General features: G+C 42.2%; 2 protein-coding genes across 2 annotated transcripts in view; both read left to right on the top strand.

Moving 5' to 3' along the window:
- Window positions 1–10,871, top strand: part of ITGA1 (integrin subunit alpha 1) — a 68,190-nt gene extending 57,319 nt beyond the window's left edge. Inside the window, exons 25-30 of the mRNA XM_081212682.1 lie at window positions 163–276; window positions 875–979; window positions 2,407–2,511; window positions 3,602–3,694; window positions 4,621–4,737; window positions 5,829–10,871. Of these exons, the coding sequence (XP_081068808.1) occupies window positions 163–276; window positions 875–979; window positions 2,407–2,511; window positions 3,602–3,694; window positions 4,621–4,737; window positions 5,829–5,873 (579 nt within the window). The 3' untranslated portion in view covers window positions 5,874–10,871. The remainder of the gene's footprint in view (window positions 1–162; window positions 277–874; window positions 980–2,406; window positions 2,512–3,601; window positions 3,695–4,620; window positions 4,738–5,828) is intronic.
- A 3,042-nt stretch (window positions 10,872–13,913) lies between these two features.
- The window catches only part of ITGA2 (integrin subunit alpha 2), a 59,801-nt gene continuing 53,368 nt past the window's right edge, over window positions 13,914–20,346 (top strand). Inside the window, exon 1 of the mRNA XM_081213296.1 lies at window positions 13,914–14,118. Within this exon, the coding sequence (XP_081069422.1) occupies window positions 14,061–14,118 (58 nt within the window). The 5' untranslated portion in view covers window positions 13,914–14,060. The remainder of the gene's footprint in view (window positions 14,119–20,346) is intronic.

Raw genomic sequence — 20,346 nt, 5'->3', positions numbered from 1 at the left:
GTGCCAAACCATAGCTAGTATTCTGTATTCTGCACAGTCAATAGGCATTGCCCCCCAGCTTATAGTTCAAAGAGGTCTGGAGTAGGATGGTGCTGGATATTGATGAGGCCATTGGCACTGAATGGACTAATCAAAGTGAAACTTCCATCCTTTTGTCCATAGATTGAAAAAGGTGACCATTTTCCAATGCCGCCGCTTACACTGCAAATCTTATATCCTAACCTGACTTCAGTCGAAAACTATATCCTCTACCTGACTGCAATATCTTTCTCAGAGGTAAGTTAGTTATATGCAAACAGCATTGCCCAGTAATTGGAAGTTAAGCTTCTTATCTGCATTGTGTGGATTTAATATTGTGAATGACAAGAAGTTCCATGTCTCTTTCCTTTGACTTTTCTAAATGGAAAATGGAAAACCATAATCTTTAATATTTATTGCAAAACGCTTAGAAGTTTTTGCTACAAGTGGCATATAAATTTTGGTAAATGAAATAAAAAAAAATACTAGAAAGTTTAAGGAATAAGAATAGAACAGTCTCCTCTGTTCAGGTTAGAAACCAGAAAATCCATGATGTCGTCTCTAGCTTTGGACCAAATATTGTGGTCTGGGCAAGAAATTTCTTTTTACATGTCCAAGCACACTTTGCTGTACCCTTTTCTGTTTATTATGGTAAATTTTTCTTAGCACAGCACTATTGTGTTATTTCTATTTAAAATTATTTTGCTTTTTAAATTACTATTTTCTGATCCTTTATACAGCTTATAACAACTGCAGAGACATAAGCCAACTTATTTGTGAAATTAACTTAAACATTGTTAAAACTGTCTTGGACTGCCAATAATATTTGTTTCGTGGTTGCTTTCTCCGCTAACAGAATGTAAACTGCAATTCCAGCCACTCCACAAATCCTTTGAGAATTGGTGGTGACCCTCCCTTCGAGACATCAGGAATAAGACACCCTCTAAAGGATCCAAAAATAGTACGTTTTTCTGAATGTCTGTCTGCTTGGGGAGGCTGAATATTATCACAGACATGACTAGTTTCAGTTTGGGTTATGTTAGCAAACATTTCCCTGTCATTGTCACCTGTAATCATAATCATATTTTTCTTAGCCTTTGCTGGGAATATTATGCACAGGAGTAAGAAATGCATAATAAGGAGAAGCAGGTTAGTGGGAGGGGCAGGAAGGGGCAGTGAGATGGTAGGGAGGTATGTACAGTGCAAATGTACATAGAGCCAATCCAGCTCTCCTGCTGGTGCATTTGCACCATGCTGACCTCACCATTGCCTTGCCGCTTCCAATAACTCTTACCTATGGGACCGCCTCTCCCGGTATGCCCCACGGAGAGCCTCAAGGTCCATAAATAGCAACACCCTAGTGGTCCCAGGCCCTAAGGAAGTTAGATTAACCTCAACCAGGGCCAGGGCCTTTTCAACACTGGCTCCGGCCTGGTGGAACGCTCTGCCTCATGAGACCAGGGCCCTGCAGGATCTGATTAATTTCTGCAGGGCCTGTAAGACAAAGTTGTTCCTACTGGCCTTTGACTTGGAATCAGCCTGATCCCCTCCCCCTCTTTCCTTTTCCTTCTGTGATGGAACCCCTATTTGGGGACTTCCTTGGCTTTTTTCTGGCCCACGTAGGACCAGTCTGGATGGTTGGCCTTGGTGAAGATTTGACATTTTCTCCCCCAAAACAGTTTTTGATCTGGGCTTCCACTGAAATGAACTTCCACTGGGCTTCCACTGAAATTTTAAGTTGTATTTTAATCCTGTTTTTAAGTTGTATTTTAATCAGTTGTTTTTATACTTGATGTTAGCCATCCTGAGCCCAGTCTTGGCCGGGGAGGGCGGGGTATAAATAAATAAATAAGCAAAAGCAACTCAAATAAATAAATAAATAAGCAAAAGCAACTCACCTGCCTGGAAACAAGCACTGTGGCTCTGCTCCACCCAGTAAGCCACTTCTGATAACCAGCACATGCAATTACAATAGCCCCATTGACAGACGTTTTCACCTTATTTAGATATGGTGAGCATATACTCTTAGGAGTATAATTTTGAGGGCCTTTATAGCCTTTTGGATCTGAGTTTCCTCCATCTTTCCATTGCAGTGAACAGAAATACACACTGATTCTTTTTTCCATTATTTTATGAGTCAGAAATATGCGTACTGGTTTAAGTTGTTCTCTGTCTCAGAATCTGTGGGACCCTTTTTCACCACATACCCTATACGATTGCCACTCTATGCATTTCAGTAGAAATAATATATAATAATAGATGTTGAATAACATGTATTTCAGTGGGGTGAAGAAAATGGCTGTCAGGATATCTGAAGTCAGGCTCTTTGGGGCAGTCATGTTTGGCAGAGGTTTAATTAATAATGTCTGTCTATTATCCTTCAAACAGAACTGTGATTTTTATCGCTGTGAATCTATTAACTGTACGGTGGCCCCATCGAATATAACTCATGTGAACATTTCATTCCGAATCTGGAAACGTACCTTTAAAAAGGTAAGTGAACTGCCAACTTTGTTACAGTCGTGAGTCCAAAACCATGCTATGCCACTGTCACAGTTCTATATGTAGGTATGATTGCCCAATGTATCTATTAGGGTTGCGCACTGGATTTGGCCAAGGCCTGAGTCCACAGCCACATCAGCTCTACCTAATTTGGGTGTCAGCTGCAGTGCCGGATTTATGTATAAGCTAAACAAGCTATAGCTTAGGGCCCCACTTTCTTGGAGGCCCCCCCAAAAAATTGTGGTTTTTATGTTGATCTTTTCTGTGAACTACCCTGAGGCCTCCGGGTATAGGGGGTATAGGGCAGTTTATAAATTCAATAAGTAATAATAATAATAGATACTGTTAGCTTTTAATAAATGAAGAAGAGGTTAATGACAGACAATCAGCCTGTTATAAAGCAGGACAAAGTAGCAGAGAATGTTTTGTTTGCTTGTTAAAAACACACACACACATGCAAATGACACACCCTATTATACATCACTCATGCTGCAGTTAGCTTTATGGGAGAAAGGTATCATTGGAGCATACAGGGATGTTCATTGGGATCACAGCTGCGGGAGAAAGGGTTAAACATCAGTACAGTCCCAGTGAAAATTTCCCACTCCACCCTCTATTCTGGAGCCTATGGTCGAATAAAATAAATACACTGGTGTAGTTCTGGTGGTAGTGGAGGGGAACAGCTGGGGGCAAGTGTTACAAAAAAGCACACAACTGAAGGAACCACTAACTTGCTCCTTTATTTCCCACATTTTACCAGTGAGGAAGAGGAGCTGGACAAGAAGCAAGTGCCAAGGCAATCTCAGCGAGACAGCAGACAGTGGCAATGAATGTCATAAGTCAAGGGAGGGGGCAACTTTTATCAGACAGAGGGTTGCACTGGTACATGCTCAGCACATGGCTGAGTGGGTGGGTGGGATAAGAACTGTAGTTCTCAGAACCACCTCTCAAGCAGGTTTTCCACCTGCTGTTCTACACAGTTTTAAACAATTTCCTCTTAGAAGCAGAAATCATACTCTGTTCTGATTCATCTCTGGAAACTAATGCTTCATCAAACTGCTTTTCTTCTGCTTTATTCTAGGCAAATCTTCATAGTGCAGAGGTCAATGTAAGAGCATTACTTAGGAGTGGAAACTCATTACTAATATTGAAAAAAGAAAATGAAAGAATAGAGGTAAGTCCCACCAGACTCTTTATTGGAAGCTCAATCCACAAACCAGTTAAGGCAGGAAAAAAGGCTGCCATCCTAACCTTATGAATTATGCCATAAGGCTCACTGAATTTACTTCTAAGTAAACATGCAGACTGGCTGCTCATTTGTCCAGAAATATTTGTCCAGATTCACAACTACAATCAAATGGAAAGGTAGTAAAAACATTCTGTTCATTGATTTTCATGATGTGGAAAAGTAGCCACCTAATTTCTTCTCTGCCACTGCACTCTTAGTTAAATTAGTGCATAATAAGGGTGCTTATTTTTAACATTCGCGGCTTTGCAGCACAATTCTCTGAATATTTATCCAGAAGTAAGTCCAATGGGGCTTTCTCCCAAGTAAACACTTACTTCTGAGTAAACATGCCTGTGGTTGCATCACACAGCAGCTGCTCAGATCTCTTGGGATGCAGTTCATTACAAAGTTTATCGGAAGGAAGTCTCATTAAACGTATTTGGATTCACTTCTGAGTTAGCATGTATAGGATTGTGCTGCTAGTATGCCTTGTTTGTGAATTCAGCCTAAAGTGATTGGTAATTACATTTCATTGACTTCAGCAGTACTTGTATACACAAAACCTTGAGATCATTTGCAGCCGTTTTTATTTCAAAACACTTTTTGGGACGGCACTAATTTGCACAGGTAACTAGTAGAAGCAAAACTCTCACACAGCTTTCCCCTGGATATTATCCCACATAATAGGCTATGAAAAGCCTCTCCTCCCCTCCCCCTCACTTGCTTTTGTGTATTTGCATGAAAACTTAAAAATTAAGTACAACTAAAAGTTTGTGTGTGTTAAGACACAATTAAATACAGATTAGACCTAGAACCTTGTTCCATCATTACTGAAATACTGATTTATTTGTGTGTGTATTTTCAATTTTCAGACCATTATTAAAATTTCCAAAGAGCTTCTTCCTGGTCATGTACCACTATGGGTTATTCTGCTGAGCGTTTTTGCTGGACTTTTGATTCTTACGCTGCTTATATTTGCATTATGGAAGGTATGGTATATACATTGTTCGTTCCATATTTGAGTTTAGTGTTTCAGAATTATTCCCCCCTCAGTGAAAAATCAGGGTGATCAGTAGTAAAGCAAAATCTGATTGCTCCCTACATATTATCTTACTGATAAAGATAGCCTTGTGCCTCTATTGTTGCAGCAGGAATATCATATAAAGGAATAATGATCTCAGTTCCCCAAATGTCGGTTCTTATACAGCCAAAATAGCACTATCCATGCATAAGGAGGGAGGTGTTAGTGGACTTCAACAAACCTGAAGTTTTGCAGAAGTTAAAAAACATATTTTAAGGGAGGGGGGACCCTAAAGGGTGAGGAGGGCTCCTGAAACAGAATGCTGACAACAGCTACAGCTACAGAATGCTGACTAAATGTTACTCATACTCATCCACTGGTTTCTAACATTGAATATCACCCATAGTACATAGTAACTGATTACTTCCATTGCAGTAAGCATCTGGGTGGCATTAAGCATTTGACCACAAGTGGGAGCCCTTGTCAAAGCCAAAGAAAGAAAGAAAGGGAAATAACACAAAGCAGATTTAATATGTATACAGTGGTACCTCGGTTTAAGAACAGTCCTGTTTACGAACAATTCAGTTTATGAACTCTGCAAAACCAGAAGTAGTGTCCCAGTTTGCGAACTTTACCTCGGTCTAAGAACGGAATCCAAACGGTGGAAGGGCACCGGCGGCGGGAGGCCTCATTAGGGAAACTGTGCCTCAGTTTAAGAACAGTTTCGGTTTAAGAACGGACTTCCAGAATGTATTAAGTTCGTAAACCAAGGTACCACTGTACAAAATTTGAATCAAGTACCTTAGGAGTTGCACAATGATCGTCTTAATTCAAGTCTTTCTGTTCTTTGCGTGACTGAGTGTCCTATTTCTGATGTTTTATAACAACTAATCGGTTATTCCAAACTGAATTTTGATGGCAAAACCTCTCTTGACAGAGAAGTGCATGTTAAGTAGTTTGGCCTTAAATACAAACGGAAATGAATTTCTTCCCCCATCCCTGTACATCCCTGCAAGTTTTCAAAGCTGGATTAAAATGTTGTTACCACTTTCCTTTCAGGCTGGGTTTTTCAACAGGCCTTTAAGGAAGAAAATGGAGAAATGAGAAGGGGAAACCCTCCAGAAGAAAACTAGGAATTCTACAAGGACTTGTCCTCAGGTCTTCCTCAGAAATGTGACTGTAAAACACTGACTTGGAGCAATCTAGGTGGTCACAAAAGTTTTCTTGAACACTAACAGAAAGTGCCTAACACTAAACACACACACAAACAAACACACATACAAACACATGAAGCCAACAAATCAATGATAGAAAAGGGCACACAGCACATTTTGTGTGTCTAAGGAGACTTTGGGCTTCTGCATCTCAAGCAACCCATTTCCATGGGGCATACAGACTCCTTTTAAAACCGAGGAGAGCTTTAAAAGCAATCTGGGATATGGCCAGAATGGAGAGTGGTCTACAGAGGAAAGGAAACAACAGTGGAGTTGTGGGTTGGGACCAACTGGCTGAAGGTAGCTTAGCTTAGCTCTGCAGCTCTGTAGATCCCAGTCATCCCCCCCCCCAAAAAAAAATAAAAAATTGGTGTTTGCTTTCAGAGCAGCACTCCTCTAAAGCTGTCACATTTATAGGGCAGTGTGTTCTGTTGAACTAAATGGGATGCACTTCCTAATAAGACAGGTTTCCTACCCATCTGGCGCTCTCCTGATATTTTGGAATACAGCCACGTTAGCCCCAGACAGCACAACCATCCGTCCCCAAGCTGAGAGCGAGTATTGGATTTGGGATCAGTCTCTGATACGTACAGCAAATGTTTTGTAAAGTTGCTGTTCTGTTGTTCCAAAAGAGGGGTGAAGTTGCAGAATCATTTCCCATAAGTAAAAGAATTCAAAGCTTGGTACTTCACTGTAAGCCTGAATTTCAAATATAGCTGTTGGTTTGAGCGGTAAACATTTGCTTCAAAGAATAGCACTCAGAATGCATCGTTTTGAAAGGGAAAGATTTCCCTGCTCTATTTATGATGAGACACGCAGATGTGTTTCGATCAATTTATTGCATGACCATCAAAATATATATATACAAGTGCAGTGCTGGTGCTGTCCATTCCTGACGCCACCCAAATTTTTCATTCATTCACTATTGTACAAAAGGAGGTTTTGTGCCTAGACAAACTTAGTTTCTGTGGTTTCACTAAGATTTTTGAAAGGATAGTCAAATCTGCACACACCTTTTTTGAACATTTAAGAGATGGGGAAATATATATGGGTGGTTGTGAGCTCTATGGTGCTGGTGGGCATTTAACCGTGGTTGTCATATATTTCCTCCATTAATCTGGCAATTATATTGGGGGTGGGTAGGATTGTAGACAATGCTGTTGCTTAAAAATAAAAAAAAAAGCAGTGCCGGTCAGAAAAGAGCCTCTCATACATGTGGCTTGTAATGTAATATTTGCTTAAATATTTGTTTCCAATTTAACTGGCACATTGGGATTTTGGAAATGTGAGCAAGTATTTCATGGAATGACCAAATATAATTATGTCTATTGGAGGGAGTGGGGTCCAAACCCAAAACTTATCTATGTTGCCCTATTGCTATAAGGTTACAAATCAGCTGTATTAACATATAACTACATGAAGATTGCAAGTGGCCATAATTGTGACGTGTGAGGAATTCACAGCATGAATAATCACACATATTTGTTTGGTACGGCATACATTTCACACTGGAGATTCTGTTGCTTGCCATTTAAGACATTGTCAGAAAAACTCGCCAAGAATCCTGTTATTTGCACATAAATTAAAAGGAATGGAAACTCAGATTTGGGATTATACACTGATTCCTACAGGGAAATGCATCACAGTATCAAGCAATTAAAAAGAAGCAACAGTCTAGCACAACAATGAAGCAAGGTGATCTCCCTTGGTTTTCATTTTTTGCTACTTATGTGTCGAGGAATTATTTAAACAGTAGCTATGTTAAGTGTCTGTCTGAAACACTATTATGTACACTGTATCTATAGAAATACACTGAAATAGATAGAATGTTTAAAATCCTAATAGAGCACAAAACACAGTGGCCCAAATCCCACTAAATTTAGCCACAGGTGACTGAAAGCACAAGAAGGTTATTTAGATACAACTAACTTGTTCCAATTAGCCGTTTTAAAAAAAGGGAAATCCATTCATTTTAATGGAACTCAATTTAAAAGTAAACTTGCTTAGGATCGTGGCCTGAAGATTGCACTCAATGGCCCATTTAGTCTAATTTAAGACAGTGAAGCTCTACTGGAGAAAGTTGCCTGCATATTTTTATCTAATACTGTTTAATGCAAGTCTAATTATCTTTCCCCAAATATATCACCTTTCTTCTGCACTAGGAAAATGTTTTGCTATACATTCACAATTTGAGTAGCTTGGTGTGTATATAAATGTGGATATTTTAAATGTAAGCTTGGTACATATTGTTTAACTTCAAAAGTTTTATCTCTTTTATGTTACCCTATCTGAATTTTTCACTATTCTTGGTTGGTAGGTTATTCCTATACCCAAGAATGAACACGTACATGAGAGCTAGTTCACACATGACAGCAAACCACAGGAACCAGCCTTGTCCCATCGTATTTTCAATTAGTTACTTACTGTTTGGCAATAAATAAATAAAAGCTTGCCATTACATCTGATCTGGGAAATAACAGTTTGCACTAATCCTTCAACCTAGGATTGTAGAGCCAACTTCAAACTGGCTTACAATCCTAGTTCAGAAGGAAAGCACAAACCATGGGTTACCGATCTGGGTGCAGCAGCAAGCTATGGTTTGCACTGAAGTGAGAATTAACTAATTGAAATAGAGAGCACAAGGAGACAGGAAGAAGGGCAAAACAATGTGCTAGCTCAAGGTTTATTCCAGTAGTATCAAACTGTTAGTTTTAAATATATTTGAGTATACACAGAGTTAAATAAATTTTCATTTATTGTTTTAAGTGATTATATCAAATTGATGTAATGAGTCTGATTCATGCTTTATAGTATCCGTAGCATTCATAAGTCTGAAGCAAACCATGAGTTCATTCCTGAATGCATACTGTTTGTTTGTGTATGCTTGTTCCTAATACAATTTCACAATCCTGTCTGAAGATGAACAGAGCCCTTTGTTTAGTGAATATAACTTAGCAGAAACCACAGACAGACCCACAACTTGAGACTTCTGAATAATTATGACTCTGTGGGTTGCCAGTTCTTGAGCAATTCCTCAAGATCAGTCAGCTGTGCACCTGGAAAGATGAGGTAGTGAATCTTGCCCTCATTCTATTTCACCCTCCTTATGTGTAATTTCTAGTATCGTAATGAACTGGATCCAACCTCACAACACTATCATTCAGTTTCTGTTCCGAAGCAAGTTCCACTGAATTCAATTGGGATTACATTTCTAGGAATGAAGTATATAGCATTGCAATCCAAATCAGTTGTACCTGTGACCCAGTGAAATCAGTGGGACGAAGTCGTGACTTAATTTTACTGTTTGGATTGCTTCACGTGAATTATTTCATGCAACAACCCTGTCAGGTGTAGGTATTGTTGATGGGGCAGAGAAAGTAATCACCAGGTGGCTTTAGGCAAGCCAGAGGTGAGAGATCTGAACCACAGGAAAGGATATTGCTGTTGCACCCAAGCATAGGCATCTGGTTAGCCACTGTGAGAACAGGACGTTGGGCTAGATGGGCCTTGGCCCTGATCCAGCAGGGCTCTTATGTTCTTATCTTCGACTCTGCTTCTTCACCATAATGCTAGAAGGGACATGGCTCAGTGATTGAGAACCTGGCTTGCATGCAAAATATCCTGGGTTCAGTCCCTGGCATCCACACACCCCTGTCTGAAACCATGGAGAGCTGCTTCCAGTCAGCGCTGATGATACTGTGGAGGTTGGATCTGTTTAAAGTGACATGATGATGCTTTAAATGTTGAGTGCAGATAGGGCCTCATGCTAGAGTTGAAGAAGAGGAACAGGTACGAATGAGCATTATGGCATTGGTGTTGTGCAACTTATCTGAGAAAGCTTATACCCAGAGCAAACTTAGTTGGTCTCTAAGCTGCTACTGGACAATGTTTTAATTTTTTTAATTTATTTGAGATACACATTTTTAAAGCTAGAGAACAGTGGAAAAGAAGAGCTTGCTTCTGCACAGGTTTTTTGTTTTTATTTTTGGTCTTTCTACATTCTTCTTGCAATTGCTCTATTAAAAAGAAGGAAAGCACACTCCAGGTATTTGTGTGTCATTATATGTATATGTATATGTATATGTATATGTATATGTATATGTATAAATCCCCTCTTTCATGGAAAATGTGTTTTTCCAGGAACAAAACGTTGGTGTTGGAGATTTTCCCACAACAGAAGCAGCTTTCTTGATATTTGAAAGTGTAGAAATTTGAAAGTGCAACACTACAAACCTTTTGATCACAGGTGCAGAATATGAAAAGGTTGGCATAATTAAAAGGACAAATGATTGTTGTTGCATGTAAGCGTCCAAATTCAAGATTATCTTTTGCATGGATTTCTAAGAGTTTCCTTACTGGCACAGATCTAAATGACTCACTGACTTCTCCCACACTGCTTAACAATGTTCCTCAGAAGAAGTTGCAACATTCTGTGTTGATACAGGGTGAGCACGCATGGAGGGGGTGGCCTTATCAGATGAGACGCATATCTTGAATCACCGCATCTCCAGGAAAACATCCTGCCCATTCATGGTGTGCATTTCCTCAAGTTCTTGCTGCATGAACCCGATTTTTAGAGGGCAGAGCCATTATAAAAAAAAGTAAATAAAATAAGTGGCTTGTTTCTAAAAAATAAATGTCAGAAATGAAGTCCATTTGGAAAAAAAAATATTCTCTTAGCAAAAAGATGTAGCAAAAGTCCACAAAAGTGTAAGAATGTGTATTTCAAAAAGTGATAGCCAACATTAGATATACCCAGAGGAGACCTGTTAAAATCAATGAATTTAAGTAACTTTATTTCAATGGATCATCGTCCATTATGATAACATGGTAAAACTGTACCTTTTTTTCTATGGAAATTGTCACTTGAATAAACACTTTTCTCCTTCTTGTTGGTTTCCACTCCTTTTTTGTTCATTCATGAGCTGGCGACATTAAGCCACCAGTGTTATCTTTCAAAATATTAATAAGTTCCTTCAACATTTGTTTAAAGATAAGCCAGAAATTATTTTGGCTTTATGTCTTGAAATAATCTGTAGAGTTTTTCAAACAGAAAATCCATCCTAAGACGAAAAATGCAAACACAAAACATTTGGTAAGACATAAATGACACTGGCTTCATGGTGTGCTAAGAGAGTCCCCACCCCAACCCAGCTATTTACTATGAGATTTTTATGGCAAGTGTTTCTGAGTAGTCTATTGGCTACTGGAATTGTATCAAGGTTAACATTCAGCTAAATGTCTCCAATATGGGCAGGAAAATTTGTTGTTGCTGTTCTTTCTGTTCATCTATTTATACAATATGGGTTGCATATGTACCATACATTTAAATAACTATTAAAGGTAAAGGGACCCCTGACCAGTAGGTCCAGTCGTGACCGACTCTGGGGTTGCAGCGCTCATCTCGCTTTATTGGCCAAGGGAGCCGGCGTACAGCTTCCAGGTCATGTGGCCAGCATGACTAAGCCGCTTCTGGCGAACCAGAGCAGCGCACGGAAACGCCATTTACCTTCCCGCTGGAGCGGTACCTATTTATCTACTTGCACTTTGACGTGCTTTTGAACTGCTAGGTTGGCAGGAGCAGGGACCGAGCAACGGGAGCTCACCCCGGCGCAGGGATTTGAACTGCCGACCTTCTGATCGGCAAGTCCTAGGCACTGGACTTAACACACAGCGCCACCCACGTCCCTGTTCATCTATTTATACAATATGGGTTGCATATGCACCATACATTTAAATAACTATTACACTTTAATAGTCATGGCTCCCCCAAAAGAATTATGGGAGCTGTGGTTTGTTAAGGGTGCTCCGAGTTGTCAAGAAATGCCATTTCCGCTCACAGAACTACAATTCTCAAAGTTCCCTGGGAAGAGAGGATCGTTAAATCACTCTGGAAATTGCAGCTCTACAAAGGGTACTAGTACTGGTGTGCATATTTCAGGGAACACTTATTATGGTCTCTAGGGTGCACCTGTCAGAAAAACCTGAGCCATAGACACAGGTGATGCTGTGGTCTAAACCACTGAGCCTCTTGGGCTTCCTGATCGGAAGGTCAGCAGTTCGAATCCCCGTGACGGGGTGAGCTCCCATTGCTCTGTCCCAGCTCCTGCCAACCTAGCAGTTCGAAAGCACACCAATGCAAGTAGATAAATACAGTTGTACCTCGGGTTACATATGCTTCAGGTTACAGATGCTTCAGGTTACAGACTCTGCTAACCCAGAAATAGTACCTTGGGTTAAGAACTTTGTTTCAGGATAAGAACAGAAATTGTGCTCCGGCAGCGCGGCAGCAACAGGAGGCCCCATTAGCTAAAGTGGTGCTTCAGGTTAAGAACAGTTTCAGGTTAAGAACAGACCTCCGGAACGAATTAAGTACTTAACCCGAGGTACCACTGTACTGGTAGGTACTGCTGCAGTGGGAAGGTAAATGACATTTTCGTGCACTCTGGTTTCCGTTATGGTGTTCCGTTGTGCCAGAAGCGGTTTAGTCATGCTGTCCACATGACCTGGAAAGCTGCCTGTGGACAAACGCCGGCTCCCTCGGCCTGAAAGCAAGATGAGCGCCACAACCCCACAGTCGCCTTTGACTGGACTTAACCATCCAAGGGTCCTTGACTTTTTTTTTTTTTTTTTGTACCATGTGAGAGCACCTCTTGTCCTCATTACTCTTGTGTCCCTCTAGGGCAACACTTTCCATCTTCCCAACTGCAGCCCCTTTCAGAAAGAGCTGATTTGGCCATGGTACTCCACACTCAGTTTACTTCCAGACTGGATTATTGTAAATAGCTTGTGTGGGACTTCCATTGAAGACAACTTGGAAAACTGCAACTGGTTCAAAATGCAATAGCCAGATTATTAGCTAGGGGTCCGTTTAGAACTGACATAATAACCCTTGTTTTAAAATGGCTGCCAGTGCCTATCTGAACTTAATGTAATCCTCACAGCACCCCTGAAAATTATAGGCCAGTATAATTATGCCTATAGTGCAGGTGGAAAAGGCGACACTGAAAAAGTATGGCTTGGAAGGCCAGCCAGCTTTGTGATGAAGGCAAAATTTCAGCCTTGGGACTTCCAGACTCACATCATAGATCCCGACACTAAGCCAGTTCTCAGACAGTGGAAGGAGCTTCCTTACATCTGTTTATGGAAGCTTAGGTGACGGATATCTCAAAGGAAACTGCGGTACAAAAATGGTCCTCTGCTGGGCGTCTCTTTTGCATGCAGTGGCAAAAGTGGGCATGAACAGGCAGGTACAGCATACTAGGAAAATTCTGTGGAGAAGCGGTAACAAAAAGCCCACACATTCTTAGTCATCCCTCCGCTCAAGAAGGCACTAATGGGCGCATTAAGGAATTTTACACGAGTCTTTGCCAACCTGGTGCCCTCTAGGTTGTTGGACTACACATCCCACCATCCTTGACCATTGGCCCTGCTGGCAGGGGCTGATGGGAGTTGTAGTTCGAAAAGAATCAGGCTGGCACCTCAGGGTTGTTTTAGACACAGAATCTCCTTTTTTATGTTCACTTCTCTTTAGATGTTACTTCACTGGCTTTAAAATATAGTTGCGCTGAATAGGGTCCTGGCCATCCGCCCTAAAGTCCTGCCCTGGCAGCACCACGGGCGCCAACCAAAACAGCCGCCCGTTTTCGTCACTCCTGGCCGGCCTGTGAGACGAAAAAGTTGAGCTTTCAGAGGGGGGCGTGCTCGGAGTTCGAGTTATGAGGCAGGTGAATGAAGGAAGCTCGCGCGTTTGTGGTGGGAAAGCGCGGGCCCTGAGAGACTTTTTGTCTCTGGGCGGCGACGTCGGTCCGCAGGAGGTGTTTGTTGGCGAGGGAAACGGGGAGGGGCTGCCGCCTTCTCTCCCTGGGGGCTCCTTCCACCAGCAGGAGCGTGGCGGGGGTGGCCGGCGGTGGGCGGAGCTGCCCTGCCCTCTCACGACTTCTGGTGGCTCGCGCAGCTCGTTTCACTCGCCTGCCGCGGCCGAGCTGCACCTTGCGCCCTCGCCTCGACCCTCCTCCCCTCTCTCTTTCTTCGGCTTGGTACAGTCGCCAGCGCGGTCCCCTCTCCGCTGGGAACTATGGGCGCGAGAGGACGCTGCGTGAGGCGTCTGCTGCTGCTGCTGCTGCTCAGCTCAGGTAAGTCGGCGGCTTTCTTGTCGGGCAGGTGGGAACTCGCCCGCTGCAGCAGGGCAGGAGCTTCTGCTGTCGCCTCGGGACGCGCTTCTTCTGCCAAGTCCTGAACTGCAGCGGGATGCGCGGCGCTTGCAAAGCAAGGGCGCCTCTTTGCTCACCCCCCCCAAAAAAACCCCCACCAGCATCGGAAAGAAAAGTCTCATATTTGTAAATCTTTCCGGGAGGAAAACACAAACAAACCTCTTCTCTGCTGGTGAAAACGCAGGATGCCATTCAGCTAAGTTTTGCTGAGAGCAGGCCTATTGAAATTAATGGGCTTGACTTTTGGTGGATCTGGAAAACTTAGTCGCACTGCTGTCAATCATGGTGTGTGTGAATGGCACTTTTAACTCTCTTCTGTTGAAACCTGTGAGACTTGACAGCCTTTTTGGATTTGGGCTGGATCTTCATAGACTATCATAGAATTAGTTACAGGTAGGTAGCCGTGTTGGTCTGCCATAGTCAAAACAAAATTTTAAAAAATTCCTTCCAGTAGCACCTTAGAGACCAACTAAGTTTGTTATTGGTATCATAGAATTCTATTATCATAGAATTGTAAGTGTTGGAAAGGAACACGAGGGTCATCTAGTCCAACCCCCTGAAATGTAGGGATCTTTTGCTCACTGTGGGGCTTCATGGTCTACTGACTGAGTTATCTTTATAACAACAACAATAAATTGTTGTGGATTATATATAGACCAAGGGTGTAGATGAAGAGGAAGAGATTATAAATCTAGGCAGCCGATGTGGGTGCAGGGTTTCTTCTTGAACTGGGGAGACTGATCCCCATTCAGACATGACACTTGCTTGGGGACCTTATCCCAGACACTCTCAGCCTAGGCTACCCTGCAGGGCAGGTGTGAAGATAAAATGGGACGAGAATTGGGTATGCTCCCTTGGACTCCTTGGGCGGAATAATTATTACTAATTTGCTTTTTGTTTTTAAAACAACCCCTCTAGCATTTCTGTACTAGCTCTCAACTGTTGGAACCATTTTAGCTCAGTAATTATTACACCATTCTTGCAAGGTAGTCCGGTATGTTTATATCCATATTGCCATGTGATCCTTAACGTGTTACCTCAGGAGTAAGCCACCCATGAGATTTACACCCAGATAAGCATGTAGGATTGAGGTCCTAGTGAATTAATGGCTAAAGTGAAATTTTAAACAGGGACTTGATGGCTCATACTCTTAGCCACTACAGCAAACCAACTCTTATCTCCAGTTGATGGCCAAAAGTTTGGAATCAACTCTACAAGGGGATGACAGGGATTGAATCTGGGCAATGCAGATGCTCCACCACTGCGCTACTGCTCTTCCCTAAGAAACAATAAAGCAACACTTTGGTTATACTACTGAGAGCTAGATGAAGTGGTGTTGTTGCTTTTGACTTTGACATGTATGACTAGGCTTGCTTGCACCACTTGTCTAGACAGCAGACTCTGGGGTGTTCCTTCAGCTTGTATTCCTCACCTCCTTGCACAGCAGCATTCAGCAGGGCAGTGATGCTTGCCTGACCTCCTGTCACCAGTGCTGCTGCAGCACACCAGGAGGCAGAAGAGTAGGGCTGAGACAATGGTGAGGGCAGCACAGTGTGAATGCACTGGCAGAGGCAATACAGCACCCCCAGCAGTACATTTGCACCACGCTGACCTCACTGCCGACTCACTTCTCACCCTTTTGCTTCAGATACACCACAGAGGTCATGTAAACACTTCCACCATGCTAACTGCTGCTGGTTTAACACTAGAAGTCTCGCAATACCCTGTAGCCAATCATGGTGGGGGAGAGGCATTCTGCACAGGCTCAAAAAGATTCCTGTCCTTACTCTTATTTCATACCGTATTTTCTGGCCTGGAATAGGAGATCATGTTGTAAAATGTCAACAACAACAAAGCTGGGACTGATGGAGTCCAACAAGATCTGGAATGCCCACCCCTAGTTTAAGCAAACCACTGTATTCTTTCAGGTCCTAGTTCTGAAATATGGAGATATTGGTGTAGTAATGATCATGTAATTATAGGGTTAAGAACCTTAAGGTGGTTTTTAAAAAATCCTTTATAGTTGAATAACTTTAAATAATAATCTAAACTTGAGGTTATCTTACATGCCATGTTCATCCTTGGGCCAAGATGAATGTAAAGTTTGGAAATCTAAACTGCCTTGTGTTTTTGGATAAGTTTACACATATTTTTATGGGAACAGCAGCTGCGATATTCTCATGTCATAGCATTTTCCTTCAACGTTTCCAGATTGTAAAAATCAGGGTTTTTTTTAATCCTTCTGAGCTAATGGTGGAGTTGGATGGCATGCAAAAACATTTACCTGTAAGAAGTTCCAACATGTTATTTCAGTAACTATGGGAAACATTGTGGAATGCAGTGCCAGAGGGAATGAAATCAGATACAAAAGGCATTAACCTTTTGGAAGAATTGTGGCATGAAAACCACCCTGTGATTCCCCTCCCCCCCCAAGAAAGGATGAAGTCTCAGTTCATGAAATGTTCTATCTGCATTTTTGTCTAATCTGGCTTTTATTCTCATGGTGAGAGTATTTGGACTATAAACAAAAGCACCAATTCACGTTGTAAAAGCACCCAGCCTAGAGTGACAGTGTGTACCAATACTGTCAAAACAGTGTAGATCAGCAGTTCTCAAACTTTGTGTGTGCGTGGACCACATGGAAATTGCTGGGGGACTTAGTGGACCACTGTAGAACCACTGTGGTTCTACAAAGCAAACCACAAACCGCAAATTTTAACAACCATAGTCTTCCTTTGCTAATATGATGGATGTGCCAGTTTTTGTTGTGAGAAAGTACTGTGAAGTCTTGTCAGCTTTCACCTCAGGTCAGGTTCAGCATTCACCCTGATTTTGCATTTAGACTTGAGGACTTGAGGCAACTGATGAAAACGCAATCGTTCACCGTTATGAGAAAAAGAAAATGTTTTTTAACCTTCAGAGTCAAGCGTTATAATTAAACCCATCATAGGAGCCAACTCCTAGAGGCTAAGGTCCCTTCAGCCCCCCAATAAAATATTTGAAGGGCCTGGGGGCCCCAAAGTTAATGGGCATTGCCATTCAAATGGTGTGTGTGCCGTGTCATGTGATTATGTGGGGTGGGGCTTATCTGCCCCCCCCCAATATTTTATTTAACTTGGCACCCCTGAAACACATCACCATATTATGAAACCATGGACCCTAGGCCATGTCACTGAGGAAGGCCCCTGCCCCTTTCACTGATAAATGTTGAGGGACAAGGCCTCCTTAGCCTGTCAAAAAGCCTATCCCTGGTCAAAACAGCCATGATTTTCATTGTCAGTAAAAGCTAATACAGTGCAAATACAGATGTTCTGGGTTACTTGAATTAAGTGGTTCACAGACCACAATAGTTAACCAGATGGCTGTGGGAAACCCACAATCAAGACCTGAGTCCCCACAGCAGCATTCAACAACATTTTGGAAATGAAATCAGATAATATGTAAAGGACAAGAAGTACAGTGGTACCTCGGATTACAGACGCTTCAGGTTACAGACGCTTCAGGTTACAGTCTCCGCTAGCCCAGAAATAGTACCTCGGGTTAAGAACTTTGCTTCAGGACGAGAACAGAAATCATGCTCTGGCGGTGCGGCAGCAGCGGGAGGCCCCATTAGCTAAATTGGTGCTTCAGGTTAAGAACAGTTTCAGGTTAAGAACGGACCTCCAGTACAAATTAAGTTCTTAACCCGAGGTACCACTGTATGTACTTTTAAAATGTATCTAGACAACCCCTTTTCAGATAATTTCTAAGCTGAATTGCAACTTTATTAGCAGGCAGATATAAATACAGTGGTACCTCAGGTTAAGTACTTAATTTGTTCCGGAGGTCCGTTCTTAACCTGAAACTGTTCTTAACCTGAAGCACCACTTTAGCTAATGGGGCCTCCTGCTGCCGCTGCGTTGCCGGAGCATGATTTCTGTTCTCATCCTGAAGCAAAATTCTTAACCTGAGGTAATATTTCTGGGTTAGTGGAGTCTGTAACCTGAAGTGTATGTAACCCGAGGTACCACTGTATTAAAAAGGTTTCAAAACAAATTGAATGTAATTAAATTTGGGCGCAGAGGGGATATATATATATATATATGGGTTTCTAAGTTGATTTTACTTCAGAAGGCTAGACCAAGCCATTAGCACTCTGAAAAGTCTTGAACATTCACAATTCCCTGTTGTCATTTTCACTTACTCATTTCAAGGTTTCCATTGTTTGGCTTTGTGCAGGCTTGTCCCCATTTCCATGGTTACCGTGTTGAAATGCAGACAGGACACAAGCTGCATTCCGATCAGAGTTCTACATGCTGCTCCATGCCAGCAGCATATGCTTCGGTTGTTTTGGGGCATATTGTTTAAGGGCCCATGTATGCAGAGCAGTCAATATTTCTGTGTTTAATCCTTAAATCATTGTTAGCCACTGAAAGAGAGAGGGTTGTAGCCAGTGTTTCGCTGGCAGAAAGCCCACGTAACTGATCTTCCCCTTCCCATCCTCCCCACTGCAGCCTCCTTCACCTTTCCCCCCAAGCAAGTCTCACAAGAGAGCTAGGGGAACCTGCCCAAACATTGTGGGCCAGGTCTTCTGCAGCTGCACTGGGAGAAGAGACTTGCTCTAAATCAGGCACGTCTAACTTAGTTTGCAGGTGGGCCATTGAGATACAGTACTGCAAATGAGCTCTTGGCAACAGTGTTACTTTTTACATACAAGATTTCCCCTAGTAGATAGGTAGCCGTGTTGGTCTGCCATAGTCAAAATAAAAAAATTCCTTCCAGTAGCACCTTAAAGACCAACTAAGTTAGTTCTTGGTATGAGCTTTCGTGTGCATGCACACTTCTTCAGATAGGTATCTGAAGAAGTGTGCATGCACACGAAAGCTCATACCAAGAACTAACTTAGTTGGTCTTTAAGGTGCTACTGGAAGGAAATTTTTTATTAAGATTTCCCCTGGAAGGCAAGAATGGGGGAATATAGACAGGCATTTTCATGCCAGTGATGTTGTGTAGATGCTGAACAAAACACGTATGCATAGAAAGTGTCAATGTGTTACTATTAGTATAAAGGTAAAGGGACCCCTGACCATTAGGTTCACTCGTGGCCGACTCTGGGGTTGCAGCGCTCATCTCGCTTTACTGGCTGAGGGAGCCAGCGTACATCTGTGTACAGTGTACAGCGTACAGGTCATGTGGCCAGCATGACTAAGCCGCTTCTGGTGAACCAGAGCAGCGCTCGGAAATGCCTTTTACCTTCCCTCCAGAGCGGTACCTATTTATCTACTTGCACTTTGATGTGTTTTCGAATTGCTAGGTGGGCAGGAGCAGGGACCGAGCAACGGGCGCTCACCCCGTTGCGGGGATTCGAACCGCTGACCTTCTGATCGGCAAGTCCTAGGCTCTGTGGTTTAACCCACAGCGCCACCCATGTCCCACTATTAGGATACAAAGCCCTTAACAACCCTAGAACTAGTTTACCTGTGAGATGTATGCCTACTCAACTGCTTCGATCTGAGGAACTGGCACTGTTACAGGTGTAACATAATACCCATTCTGCATTTCAAAGAAATTGATATTTTAGTGTCACTTTGGAACTCCCTGCTTATTGATATCAGACAGGTGCCTTCATTGTACTATTTTTGGTGCTTGTCAAAACCATATTTGTGTAGATAAGCCTACGCAGATATCTAAAAAGTGGATGCATTTTTAGTTTATTGCTGGTTTTATTTTATATTCTAAATAGTTTTTTTAATCGTTCTTGCTTTTTGTAAACTGCTTTGAGGGTTGTTGCTTTTTTTTTTTTACAATCAAGTTATATATAAATTTAATGGAATAAATAAAAGCACCAATCTCACAATAAGCACCCATTTAGATGCACTAGGAAGTTGACCAGAAGGTAACATCATTTTAGTCTCTGCACTGTTGCAGATTGTGTGAGATGGTTTGGAGGGAAGCAAGAGCAGGCATGTAAAAAAGCCACTTTGCTGGTTTCTTGTGATGACTAAGATCAGGCAAGGGAACATAGGTGTAGTGGGGGGTGAGGAAGTGTGGTTACTTCTTTTCATTGTACTGTTATCTGTGGTCTTTTGGCTTTTGTAGACATACACGCAAGGTTATGCATGGTTATCTCAGTACCCCCTCCCTTTAATTCATTCTCCAAATGAGAAAAAT

This window comes from Podarcis bocagei (genome assembly GCF_964188305.1).
Source record: "Podarcis bocagei genome assembly, chromosome: 11".
In the NCBI taxonomy this organism is placed as follows: Eukaryota; Metazoa; Chordata; class Lepidosauria; order Squamata; family Lacertidae; genus Podarcis; species Podarcis bocagei.
This window is presented reverse-complemented; position numbering and strand designations above follow the sequence as displayed.